At 36.7% G+C, this 13,796-nt stretch overlaps 1 protein-coding gene across 1 annotated transcript in view; it reads left to right on the top strand.

Annotated features, from left to right (window-relative positions):
* The window catches only part of DYNC2H1 (dynein cytoplasmic 2 heavy chain 1), a 429,393-nt gene that overhangs the window by 131,878 nt on the left and 283,719 nt on the right, over positions 1 to 13,796 (top strand). Inside the window, exons 44-45 of the mRNA XM_069080147.1 lie at positions 7,361 to 7,512; positions 11,252 to 11,396. Coding sequence (XP_068936248.1) covers positions 7,361 to 7,512; positions 11,252 to 11,396 — 297 coding nt within the window. The remainder of the gene's footprint in view (positions 1 to 7,360; positions 7,513 to 11,251; positions 11,397 to 13,796) is intronic.

Genomic DNA, 13,796 nt, shown 5'->3' with positions numbered 1-13,796 from the left:
CAAATACAACAATAATACTGTTCACTTCCTTTTCCCTGTTTTCCCTCCAGAAAATAAAAGAAGAAAGAAAAAAGTCATTGAATCTAACACCTAAGTTTACTAGAACTAGAAGAACTCTTTCTTTGGTTCTGGGACAGAGAACTATTCACTTAAATCCTTAGGCATGAATTCCTTTAGTAATAGATGGAATTTCTTTTCACTCCTATCCCTTCCCTTTTGCTTCTTATGTGATCTCTGACTCCTCCTTTTCTCTTTCTGCCCAACTAGTAATATGAAATTAGTTGAATTCTTTGCCCATTTCCCTACCACAGTATTGCTCACTACTGAATAATTAATTTGTCTTTTATGATTTATTTCAGATGATGAGCACCACAGAAAGGGTACAAGAGCAGGGATGTTCAGATCAGTTGAGGTCTTTTTAAGAAGATGGTGTCAGGGGTGTGTTTGTAAGCATCAAGGAATAATCTGTTAGAGGGAAAGAGATCAAATATTTAAAGAGAGAGTGGGGATGATTGAGGGACCAATGTACTAGAGAAGAAAGGATCAGGAAAGTCCTTTGATAAGAGGGAGCCGTTGAGCACAGTTTTGAAGGAAGTTAGGGATTCTAAGAGGGGGAGGTGGGGAATTCATTATGGGTATTGTGGACAGCCAAGGTTAAGAAATGGGAGATGTTGTGTAGTGGGCACAGAATAGCACACTTGTGTGTCTGGACCACAGAGCACAGGAAAGAGAGTATTTTGTTTTAAGATGTGAAACCGTATTGTGAAGGACTTTAAATGACAAGCATAAGAGTTCATATTTCTTATATGTGTACTTCACTACAATTATGCAGACTGCTTCTCTTTCTCTTCCATCTCCTCCTTCTTAATTCTTGTTACTTTTTTAAAAAACTAGGACATTTTACTTTTTGTCCTTCATGGTTTTCACTTTTGATTTCTTGAAATAGAGTTCTGGAAATACAGATTTTTTTTCAAAGCCCCTTGTATTTAAAATGGAGTTACTTGACAACTTTAAAACCCAGATCACTCTGGTTTTCATTGAATGGTCAATAAAAGCCTCAACCCCAGTCTCTGTGACTCATTGTTTAGCATTTGATGGCTTACAAGGAGTATAAATAGCAATTGTTTTCTAGTCTGGCTAAAAACTCCAAAGGTCTTCTTCTAGATCAGTATCTCTGATGGTAAATTGAGTCATCTTTTGTCTCAAATCCTACCCAAAAGTTAGATATTGAATGGACATGGGCCATAAATTGAGACCTGGGAAAGACCTTAATTTAGAAAGGTCAAGGTCAAAGTCAGCCACTGCATCCTGGGCCATTACCAGTCATCTTGACTCTGGAGGAGAGAGTAGAACTGATGACTTTGCCTGGCCCTGCCCATTCATGTGCAAGTCAAAACACCACCCTCGTGATTCATTGCTTCTCTTCCAGAAGGAACAAATCACTTTTGTTTATTAAGTAGAGGAATGATATGGTCAAAGCTGTTCTTTAGGAATATTACTTTGGTCCTCTGTGGAGGATGGGGAGAGCAGAGTAGCTTGATGCAGGGAGTACCTCTCAGATCGCTTGCAGCTCTTTATCACTGGTTGTTGTTATTTAGTCAATTAATCTAGTCTGACTTCTTAGCAAAGATACTGGAATAGTTTGCCACTTCCTCCTCCACCTCATTTTATTCATGAGGCAAGCAGGGTTAAAGGACTTGCCCAGAGTCATTGTTGTTGTTTGTTCTTCTTTCCCAAAGAGGACCATAATATCAGGAAGGTGATGCCATGATATGTTAGTGAATTGGATTTAAGTGAGAGGGGCACTGTGCAGAGTCACCAGCCTCACTTTCTCCTCCAGAGCCGTCTGGGTCCAGTGGCAAGTTATAGATCAAGATGAATGGAGATGGCCCTGGATGCAGTGGGAGACATTGTCCTTTTTAAGCTAGGGTCTTTCCAAGGTCTCAGTTTGACTGAGGCAGTGCCCATTCACAGATTAAGATTAGGTATCACATAGCTAATAAAAGTCTGTGACTGAATTTGAAATTATATCCTCTTGACTCTAGGGCAGGCATTCTATTTACCATACTACCTAGTTGCTCTGCTGATCTTTAGAGATTAGTCCATTTATCCAGAAGGTTCAATTTTGCCAAGGTACTCCTGAATGCAATAATATATGTTTTTCTTAGTTAAATACATTTTCATTATGAAATCTTAAAATTCTTATTAAAACAACAAAATTAAAATCTGCCCATATTGCTTACAAAGCTCAGTATTATCACAACTGAATTTAAGGTACACTACTCTAATTAGCTACTAAAATGATTGCACTTAAGAGAGAGTGGTAGTCTTGTGGGTAAAACATTTAAATCCCCAGAGACAACCAGAATTCCAGTTAATATTTCCCCAAAGCCTAGGAAGATGTTCATGATCACTATATAAGTAGAACTTATATAAAAGGGGTGCTACCTTTTTAGGATAGGACCAGTGGGGATGGATGGCACCCATTTTGTCTTCACTAATGGGGAGGGTGAGGATTACAAAGGGGTTGGATAGAGTTTGTCTTTGGTGACCTCTTTGTAACCCCTCTAAAGTGGCTATAAGAATGTAAAGCCAAGCACGAGCAGCTTTCCAGAGGACTGCTGCTGTGAACAGCTTTAAGGTTCTAATCACATAATATAGTGAACTTTCTTTTTATTTAGCGGCAAACTAAATCAAAACATTCACAGAAACCAAAGTACATTCACAATGTTGTTACAACTTATCACTAAAGTGGCCACATAGTTTTAAACAAAAGATATCATTCAGTAAGTCCTTAACTCAGTCATCCTTAAGGAGGAAGCCTCCTTAAGGGACACAAAGTACAAAGGTCAAAATTCTCTACCCCTAGATCACATTGTCTTAATCTCTCAGTCAAAAAATTTTCTTTTTGATTGCAGATTAGTTTCCAATCATCCTTGACTCAGTCATCCTTAAGAGGTACAAGGTACAGAATACAAAGTTCTCCCACCCCTAGCTTACAGTAAATCACGATCTTCTCAGTCAGCCCTAAATACCCAAGGAGAGGTCTTTTTATCTTGACTTGAGGCTGGCTCCCAAATTCCATTGTTCTCCTTCCATGGGTCCAGCTCTTGCCTGAATCTCCCCAGCTTTCACCTACATTCAAAGGTAGACAGCTCTCAGTTCCTCGTCCAGCTCTTTGTCTAGCTCCTTGTCCAGTTCCATATCAAAGTTCACAATGTCCAGTCCACCTCAAGTCTTTTGCAGTTTCTATTTCTGGGAAGACAAAGCTTAACAGAGCCAAAACAATATTCATACACATTACTGGCACCATCATCAGTTCACTATCTGCCTGTGAAATCAAGACAGACCCACAAACAAGGTCTGAGAACTCAACACAAATCGTCAGTGTAGTCCCAGGACGTCTGAAACCCTACTCCAGGACTTCTGTAAGAACAGAGAGCAAGAAAATCCTCTTTTAGGGCTTCCAGTAAGGTCCCAGGGCTTCTGTACAAAGTATTACAAACAAAAATCAACACAGACAGAACAGACAGAGTGCTACCACCACAAGTGTTCCCTTCTCAATTATGCCCTCTCCTAGCTTATGCTCAGCTTTTATCTGGTCATTAGCTCCTCCCTGTTCTGTCCACCTCTTATGTCCTTCCTGTTCCTGTCTTTGGAAAGTCCCTCCCACTGTGGGTTTCACAAGTTCTGTTTCTTAACAGACTTGATATAATCACGGGCAAGTGCAATTGAAGTAAGGTGCTAAGTACTTGTTTGTTTGCCTTTACAAAGAATATCACAGACCATTGAGTATGTACCTAATTGCCAAATGAGATTTAGAATCTAACACTAGAAATGACCAGTTGGAATAAGATATGAAAACTACTGCTTATATATTAAGGTACATTATAAGGATGAAAAATTAATTATCTTTAACCTCTGGCAGCAAAGTCGTGTGTACAGTTTAAGGTCAGGGCCTTAAATTAAAAAATTGTTAATTAACCTTGTAGTCTGTTATCAATATTAGATGGTCAGGAACCAATATTAGAATGGTCATATAATAGGAATTTGTTTAAGAAAGAAAAAAATAGTTTAATGGGTTCTGAAAAAAAGAAATGTTCAAAGTTTACAAATTCGTAACACTAAATTTAGATTCATCTAGAGTTTTTAGTTCATTTAGAAATCTATTTTATGGGGATGGCTATGTGGCACGCAGTGAGTAAAGCACCGGCCCTGGAGTTGGGAGTACCCGAATTCAGTTCCGGCCTCAGACACTTAACACACACACACACAGACACACACAGACACAGACACACACACACACTAGCCGTGTAACCTTGGGCAAGTTACTTAACCCCAGTTGCCCTCCAAAAGGCAAAAAAAATAATAAATAAAAGAAATCTGTTTTATGGAGGGAGTGTAAACCTAATTTGTGGATGATTTAATGAACATTTAGAAGTTGAGAATATTCTTATAAGTATACCCTATGTGTATGTGTCATTAATTTAGTGTTCTAAAATATTACTGCTTAAAAGGGGCAGTAAGTACCATAGGAACAATGCTGTAAATAAAAGGTATGTTTCCAGGTAAGATTGAGTTGTTAACAGTATGTAAAATGGAATTTCCTTAAACTGGTACAGAATCCCAAGTGAGAAACACTAGGCAACTAGAGGGATGGGAGTTAGAGAAGACATTTACACAAGTACAGTGAATACTTTTATGGGCATAGGCATAGGCCTTAGTAGAGTATGGAGTGTTACTTTCCCAACATTTTACATAAATCTTGAATGTACCAGTAACTATTCACTCTTTTGTCATGTTTTATGCAACTGAGTAACCCTTGAGGAAATCTTCTCTAGCTGATAATATGTAAAAGAAGACACCATTCATTTCTGTTCATTTTTCACTGGTCATATCATATCACATATCACATCACATCGCATCGCATCGCATCACATCACATCACATCACATCGCATCACATCACTTTTGTCTTTTCAGCTTCTACAGGAAGCCTTTTCCAGCCCTTAATTTCAGTGACTTCCTCCTATTAATTATATCCAATTTAACCCATGGGTAATTTTTTTTTTTTTGCTTTTTAGAGGGGGAAAGGTAGGGCAATTGGAGTTAAGTGACTTGCCCAAGGTCACACAGCTAGTATATATGTGTGTGTGTGTGTGTGTGTTAAGTGTCTGAGGCCAGATTTGAACTCAGGTCCTCTTGACTCTAGGGCCAGTGCTCTATTCACTGCAGCACCTAGTTGCCCCTGTGGGTAATTTTTTATATATTTTTTTGCATGTTGTAATGATAATGAAATTTGAAGATCCCTTTGTATTGGAAAGCTGACAGGTTACTTAGCACCTAGTTTCAAATTAAGCCTCTGTTAAATAAACAGAAGGTATGAACCCCTGTTGCTGACATAACAGGAAGGGGCTGAATAGGGGGGAGCAATACTGTATATAAGGAAAAACCCCAGCTGGGAAAGTCAGAATTTCCTGCGAACTTGTGGTGGAGCTTCTTCTGAGGGCCACCCTAGCTGCTGAGGACTTCCAAGGGCCAGTCAAGCTGCTGAAGATTTCCGAGGGCCAGCCAGAGTTGCCAGAGGAGGCATGACTGTTCTGTCAGTACTTTGTCTGTTTGTGGCTTTGTTAAGCCTTGACATCCCAGGAATAGAGACTGTGAAGGATTTAAAGTGAACTGGACACTGTGAGCTTCAGTGTGGAACAGGAATAGCATGGATAGCTGGATAAGGAACTGGGAGCTGTCTGTCTTTGAACCTAGGTGACATTTTGGTGAATTCAGGTAGGAGCTGGGACCATGGAAGGGGAACCAGGGAGCTGAGAACCAGCCTCCAGTCAAGCTGAAAGAAGCCTTTACTTGGATACTGTGTACTGACCGAGAAGATTATGATTTACTGTAACCTAGGAGTGGAGAACATTGACTTTTGTACTTTGTGATTGAATTAAGGATTTTGTGATTGACTAAGTGAATGCACTTTGTTTATGATTGGAAGCTAATCTCCAATTGAAACTATCCCAGGTGTGGACTACTTTGACTTTTTGTATCTTGTGTCCTTTAAGGAGGCAAGCCTTCTTAAGAATAATTGGATGATTGAGTTACTAAGTGATTGATTGACTAAATGATTGTATTTTGTTCAAAACTATATGACCATTGTGGTGAAAACTATGTGGCCATTTTAGTGGTAAGTTGTTGTGACATGATGAATGCTGTATTTTGATTTGCTGTGATAAGTTGTGACATTGTGAATGCTGTACCTTGATTTTTTTTTTTCCTTTTTGGAGGGTTAAGTAATTGGGGTTAAGCAACTTGCCCAAGGCTACACTGCTAGTTTTTTTTTGTGTGGATGTTAAGTGTCTGAGGCCGGAACCAAACTCGGGTCCTCCTGACTCCAGGGCCAGCGCTTTACTCTCTGCGTCACCTAGCCACCCCTATACCTTGATTTTCTGTGAATGTTTTGTTCTGATTTGTTACTGACTAAATAGAGTATTTGCTATACTATGTAATCAGAACCTTGAAGCTATTCACAACAGCAGTCCTCTGGAAAGCTGCTTGTGCTTGGCTTTACACATGTTGTCTTCCATTAGACTGTGAGCTCCTTGAGGGGAGGGACTCTTTTACCTCTTTTTGTATTCCCAGCACTTAGCACAGTGTCTGGCACATAGTAGGTACTTAATAAGTGTTCACTTTCTTCCTTTTCTTTTTTTTACTTCTCCTGTGGTTCACTTTGCATTTTGCTGTTAGATCAAGTGGTTCTATCTTAATTAAGCCACTAATTTCTGTCATATTTTCACTAAGATTTATGGGGGAGAAGTCTTTTCCCTACAAGAACTGGAGTACATGGTGACTGAGGTTGGTTCAGTCAGTTTCTCAACTTGTCTTCCTGAGAAAAAAGACTGAAAATTCCTTTTTCCTCTTCTTGCTCTTATATCTGCATGCAGCTCCCTCTCTTTCCTCTTGCCTCATCCTTCACACCATCACAATCACATTCACACTATCAATAATATATACTGATGGAATTAAACTAAAGCTTTTTTGTGTGTCCTTGCCTTAGCACTTTAATATTCATTTTGTAATACATTTATTGAAAGAAATTTCCTGTGTGTTATGGTTTTTCATATTAAGGGTGAAAAGATTTTTCAAACCTGTATGTTATTAGTGCAATGGTTTAAAAATATCTTCTTCAGGTGAAGTAAAAAATATTTAACATATAAGTAATAGGGATTGTGGAGTACATAGAAATTTCTGATTAGCTAAACTTTTAGAATACTTTTGTATTATTTAAGAAAACATTTTAAAAGCTATATGCTTCTAGATATTTATAGTATTTTGAATAAATTTCTCATTTTGTTTTGGAAAAGGTGCTGACATATCAAGGATTTTATGATGAAAATCTTGAATGGGTGGGTTTGGAAAATATCCAAGTGGTAGCTTCCATGTCAGCTGGTGGAAGATTAGGAAGGCATAAGCTTACCACCAGATTTACTTCCATTGTTCGTCTTTGTGCAATTGAGTAAGTTTCAGTTTATTTTTTTCAGTATATTTTGAATTTTTGAAGAGGTTTTTAAAATGGATTTCCCTTTAATGTAATATTGTGATAGTAACCATTGACTGAAGATATGAGCATGTATAATTTAAAGTTCATCAATCAATCAGTATACATTTATTAAGCCCCTGCTATAAGCCAGGTACTGCGTACTGTGAATCAAAATTATCTTGTTCTCTTGATTTCTTCTTTTGTTTCAGAAACCACTTATAGGTAGGAATTTAGAACAAAAAAAATTATTGAAACTAATGTTTATTTATCAGAAGCATCTAGCGAATCAGAACAAAGGCTCTTCCCCACTCAGACTTTGTGTCAGGCATTGTTCTAGGCACTCTGGATATAAATTAATAGATTTTAGTGCTATAGTGGAAAGATCTCTGAACTTGAAATCAGAAGATACTGTGATATGAAAATGATTTCTGACACCAGCTGGAAGTGACTTGGTAAAGTCACTTATCAATGCCTCAGTTTTCTTATATCTGTAACGGGGAATAATAATGCTTATATTTTCAGCTTCTTAACAGGTTTATTATGAGGCAAGTGCTTTGTAAGCTCTCCATGCTATAATGAAGGCAAGTGCTTATTATCATCAATAATTATATTATTATTACTATTTCATACAGTAAACAAAAAATTATTTACTAGATTTTTGCAACCATGATTTAAGATAAAGAAATTTATCACTGCATATCAAATGCTTCCTAAAGCACCTTTTCATCTCTTGGGACTTTGTTAAGGTAAATAATGAAAGTTGGCATTTATATAGAGGTTTTACAATTTGTAGAATGCATTGTTACTAACAACTCTTTGAGGTAGGTAGTGGAGGAATTATTATGCCTCTTTTACAGAGAGGAGACTGAGGCTCAGAGAGATTGGTGATTTGCCTTTGGTCATAAAACTAATTAGTAACAGACTTGGAATTGGAAGCCATGTCTTCATAATAAAAGATCAGTGCTTTTTTTCCCCCTCCACAATGCTGTTAATTTTTTTTCAAAGTAGAAATATAAGCATTAAGAAAATGTTGGTAATCTTAAAATTTTATTAAACTTATTAATGTGTTCATTTTTAGCAGTAATGATGGAATAGACCTCTGTTGTATTTTTTCAATAAATAAAATAATGTATTTCCATATTATTTTATATTTATATGTTAAAGTCTATCTTAATCATTTTGTCAACAAGTTTATTAAATACTCGCTATGTGTCAGGCATTGTGCAAAAGCATTAGGACTTTAAGTTGAAAAGAATTAAGCCATCTTTACTCACAAGAAACTTATAAAGGGGAACACAAGAAGTATGTATAATAATGCAGACAGCTTAAATGTAAACTGAATAAATAAGATCCACATGTATGAGTATGTATGTATATACACACAGAGATGTTAAGTGCAAATTAGTTTAGGAGGTAGGGCACAGTAGATGGGGAAATGAGGAAGACATGCAGAAGACAGTGTTTAAGCTGTGTCTGAAAAGAAGGGAAGCGCTTTAGTAGTTGAGGTAAGGAGAGCCCATATCCCATGCATGGAAGATGGCTAGTGAAAAGGCACGGACTTGAGAGATAGAGGGTCCTTTGATGAAAAGAGAGATGGCCATTTTCTCTGTATGTGTGTGTGTGTGTGTGTGTGCGTGTGTGTATGTTTAATAGGTGGGTGGGGGAATAATGTTCATTGAGGTGGGAAGGATAGGTTTGGACTAGGTTGTGAAGGGCTAAACAGAGTAGTTGATATTTTATTCTAGAGGTAATTGAAGTCTTCTGGAGTTAATGGAGCCAGAAAGTTGCACTGTTAGACTTAAGGGAAATTACTTTGTCAACACTGTATAGGTTAGAGAGGAGAGAGGAAAGATTTGAGGCAAGGAAACATGTTAGGAGGCTGTTAAAATAATTTAGGTGAGAGGCCCGAATTTAAGTAGAAATAGATTTGGCTTCTTAATTAGATATGGAATTGAGGGGGAATGAGGGACACAGGGTTATGCTGAGGTTGCTTGGGAGACTTGAAGGATGATTATTTCTTTCAAGAGAAATGGAGACATTTAGAAAAGCGGATCTCTCTCTCTGTTTCCCTTTTTGTGTATGTGTGTATAGATATATTTATCACTGATTATACTAATATGCACATATTAGTATAATCAGTGATAAATATATTCTAGGCAACTTGGATATATGTACAGTTATATGCAGAATAAAATTCTGGTTTAAATAAGCATTCTTTAAACAAGAAAAAAAATTAAAATATGACTCAAAGTGTATTGTATCCAGAAAATTGGACTATTGGGGAGAGAGGGAGAGAACAAGTAAATATTGAGTGCTTACTTTGTGCCAGGCTCTGTGCTAAACACTTTTACATGTATTATCTCATTTGATCTTCACAACAACCTTTGAAGGCAGGTGCTGTTATTATCCTCCTTTTACAAATGAGGAACCTGGGGCAAATAGAGGTTAAGTGACTTATGGAAGGTCACACCTCCATTAAGTGACCAAGGCTGGATTTGAAATTAGATCTTCCCTATTCCAGATCCAGGGCTGCATTTATGCCAGTTAGCTGCCTGACATGCTAGTTTTATTTCTTAGGTTATTTGGTCCACGCATAGCTGCCTTAAGTCATTCTGTCAGTTAATCAACAAGCATTTATTAAGAGCTTACTATGTTTCAGGCAATGTAAAATACAAAAACAAGCAGGAAGATCGTCCCTTTTCTTAAAGTACTTATATTTTAATTGGTAAAGACACATACAAGGAAGCTGAAAAGTGGTTTTGGGGAAGGAGGAAATGAGAGTAGTGACCGAGGGAAGGTGGAGTGAATGTGTGTAGAAAAAGTCCAGAGTCAGGAAAGCAGCTGGGAGAGTAATAAAGCCATGACTGCCTGGGTGTCCTCTTTAAAATGGAGGTTCTGGGAGTACCCAGCCAATGAGAAGGAAAGGCATCAGGGACTGAGGAAACTTCCAATGTGAAGAAGTCAGGGGTGACATGAGCATTCCAGGTGAAGAGATGCTGTGGCATTGCATTTTAGATAAAGTTAAGCTACCTGGAGATCACAAAGAGATCACTCTCTTTGATAACTTCAAAGGAGAATCCTAATACCTATTAGTAACTTGAATTCCATTGTTTAGACAGAAGATAGAAACTCATTTTATGACAAAATTTAATCTCTTATGTTATCCTGATTCTTCATCTTTTTTCCTTGACAAGCAAAGTTTTTGTTTCTTTTGTCTGTCTGGTATTTTGAATAAGGTGAAATAATGAAATTGTTGTTTAACTTCTGCATTTTACAAATACTTTAATGTTTTATTGGTAGCTCATTAACACCTACTGGTCTTTTGCTCTCTAATTTGTGCTTAATGGTTTCTTTCAAGGTATTATTTATAAAAATAAAATATTATAATTACAAATGTTCTTTGCTCATATGAGTAATAGCTATATTCTGAAAATTAAACTCATAGTTCAAATGATCTTTTTCTCTTCATGTTTTTACATTTAAGAATATTTCAAAATTTTCTCACAGTAATGTTAGTTATATTCTCTCTTAATTTTTCTGTTGTATGATTTTTGTTTTTCTTAAAGCAGGGAATAGCTATCATGTATTAAAATAATAGTATATTTTAGAGTTCATTATTCTGTCTTTTCCTCTAGTTTTATACAAAGGAAACCTAAAATTTGTAGTACTCATTCATTTGAAGTTTTTTCTCCCATTTTTACATATCTTTTTTTAGTTATCCAGAAAGAGATCAATTGCGAACAATTTATGGAGCATATCTGGAACCAGTTCTGCACAAAAATCTAAAGAACCATTCCATCTGGGGTTCCTCATCAAAGATTTATCTCCTAGCAGGATCTATGGTACAAGTGTATGAACAGGTATAAGCATTTTATTCTTTTATCTGAATTGTCTCTTATAGCTTCGCATTTTTTTAAATTTGTGAGCTGTATATATGATATATTAATATTTTTTAGCAAATACTGACTCATCTTCTTTAGCTTTGACTCCTAGTACTTAAGTGCAGTTACAGCTTTTGAAGAAATTTCTTATTAATGAAAGGGATAATCCAGTAACATGTATCAATATCTAATATTGTTTTAAATAAAATTTATAACATATCATTAACCATAATCCATGTTATTTAGTAAAACTCATTCTTTTTGAATTAAACAAATTTTGTTCTGATCACATGTACATTTTAAATTTTCTAGGAGATTATGTTACGTTATATAGATAGGTACAGTGGATAGAGGGCTGGGACTGGAGGCAGGAAGATTGATCTTTTTGTGTTCAAATCTGGCTTCATTTACTAGTTGTATGATCATGGGCAAGTCACTTAACCCTGTTTGCCTCAATTTCCTCATCTGTAAAATGAGCTGGAGAAGGAAATGGTAAACCACTCCAATATTTTTGCCAAGAAAATTCAAAATGGGGTCACAGAAAGTTAGACACAACTGAAATAACTGAACAAAAACAGTTAATGTTATAATGGAAGAGGGGAATAATTGAAAGACAAGAACTGTAAGTTAGCAAGCATTAATTAATTTTTAAACATTGGTATAAATAAATTTAAATCCCTATGATATGGCAGATCTGTAAATCTAATTTTCCTGCTTTTGCATGCTGTCTTTATCAGATAATTTTCCTGTATATAATAACATCATTGACAAAGAGCAAAACATGCACAGGGCAGTGCTAGTTACTAAGTCCTCCTTCATAAAACTAAAACAGAGAGTTGGCTTTTACTTTCTAGTGTCTTCTTTAACTGTAAACCATTGTATTTCTTAAATTGTTTATTACCCTGTAATATCTGAACTTTTGCTTATAGCCTTTTGTATTCTTCCATTACTTTCTTAGCTTCCTGACTTCCATATCACTGCCAAGGACGCCACCACCAACTTCCCAGTCGCTCAGGCTCACAACCCTAGGCATCAGCCGAGACTCTTCATTCTCTCATCTTGAATATCTTGTTTCTACCTTTGTAATATCACAGGCATGAGTGCATGCACACACACACTTGCACATACATGGTGTTCCTTTCTTCCCTCTGACACTCCATCCATCTTGGCACAGGCCCTCATCACCTCATGCTTAGAATAGTGCAGTAGCCTGCTGGTTGGTCTCCCTTTCTCAAGTTTCTCTTCTCTCCATTCAGCTGCCAGAATGATTTTCCTAAAATGCATGTCTGACCATTTCATTCCCAATATTCAATAAACACCAATGACTTCCCATTACCTCTAAGAGCAAATTTTAAATGGTTTTTAAAGTCTTTCATATAACCTGCCTCCTTCCTACTTTTCCAATCTTCTTAAATCTTATTCCTTTCCATGTACTCTGCAATTTTGTGACACTGAACTCCTTTTTGTTCCTCATGCAGGACACTGCTTCTCATGACTCTTGAGTGTTTTTACTGACTGTCTCTTGTTCCTGCAAATCTTTTCCTCCTCATCTCTGCCTCTTAGCTCCCAATCTTATTTCAAATTTCAGTTAGAGTCTCACTTTCTTTTTTTTAAAGCCTATTTCTTTTAATTTTTTTGTTATTTATTTATTTTTCAAATGCTTTATTAACTTCTGGTTTACATCATTCATTTCCACCAGATTTTGAGTTGCAAATTTTCTCCCTGTTTTTCCCCTACCCACTGCCCCAAAATAGCAGTCCCACAGGATATCCCCTCCTCCAATCTGCTCTCTCCCATATCTTCTGTCATACCCCCTTCAACTTTTCCAGTAGGGCATGGTAGATCTCTATGCCCTGGTGCCTGTATGTCTTATTTCCCAATTACATGTAAATTAGTATTAATAATACTATATATAGAGAGTATTATATATATATATTTAATAATATATATTTAATATTAATAATACTATATATATATAGTATTAAATATATATATATATATATTTAAACATTTGATTTTAAAACTTTGAATTACAGATTCATTCCCTTCCTCCCTTGTCACGCAACATTACTGGAAAGATAAGCAGTTCAGTATAGGTTGTACATGTGTAGCTATGCAAAACATTACCATAGTAGGTATATTGTAGAAGACTGACTATATTTCCCTCCCTCCTATCCCACCTCCCACTTGTTCTGTTCTCTACTTTGATCCTGTCCCTTTTCAAAAGTGGATATTTCCAACTTCCGTCCCCCCCAGGCTGCCCTCCCTTCTATCATCCCCCCTCTCATCCCGTTCCCCCCTACTCTCCTGTACGGTGAGATACCCTATTTCGTGTGTATGTCAATACCTCCCTAAGCCAAATTCAGTGAGAATAAGGTT

Source organism: Petaurus breviceps, unplaced genomic scaffold, assembly GCF_028583685.1.
Source record: "Petaurus breviceps papuanus isolate PSGF00001 unplaced genomic scaffold, PetGlider_PUasm1.0 91133, whole genome shotgun sequence".
Taxonomy (NCBI): Eukaryota; Metazoa; Chordata; class Mammalia; order Diprotodontia; family Petauridae; genus Petaurus; species Petaurus breviceps.
This window is presented reverse-complemented; position numbering and strand designations above follow the sequence as displayed.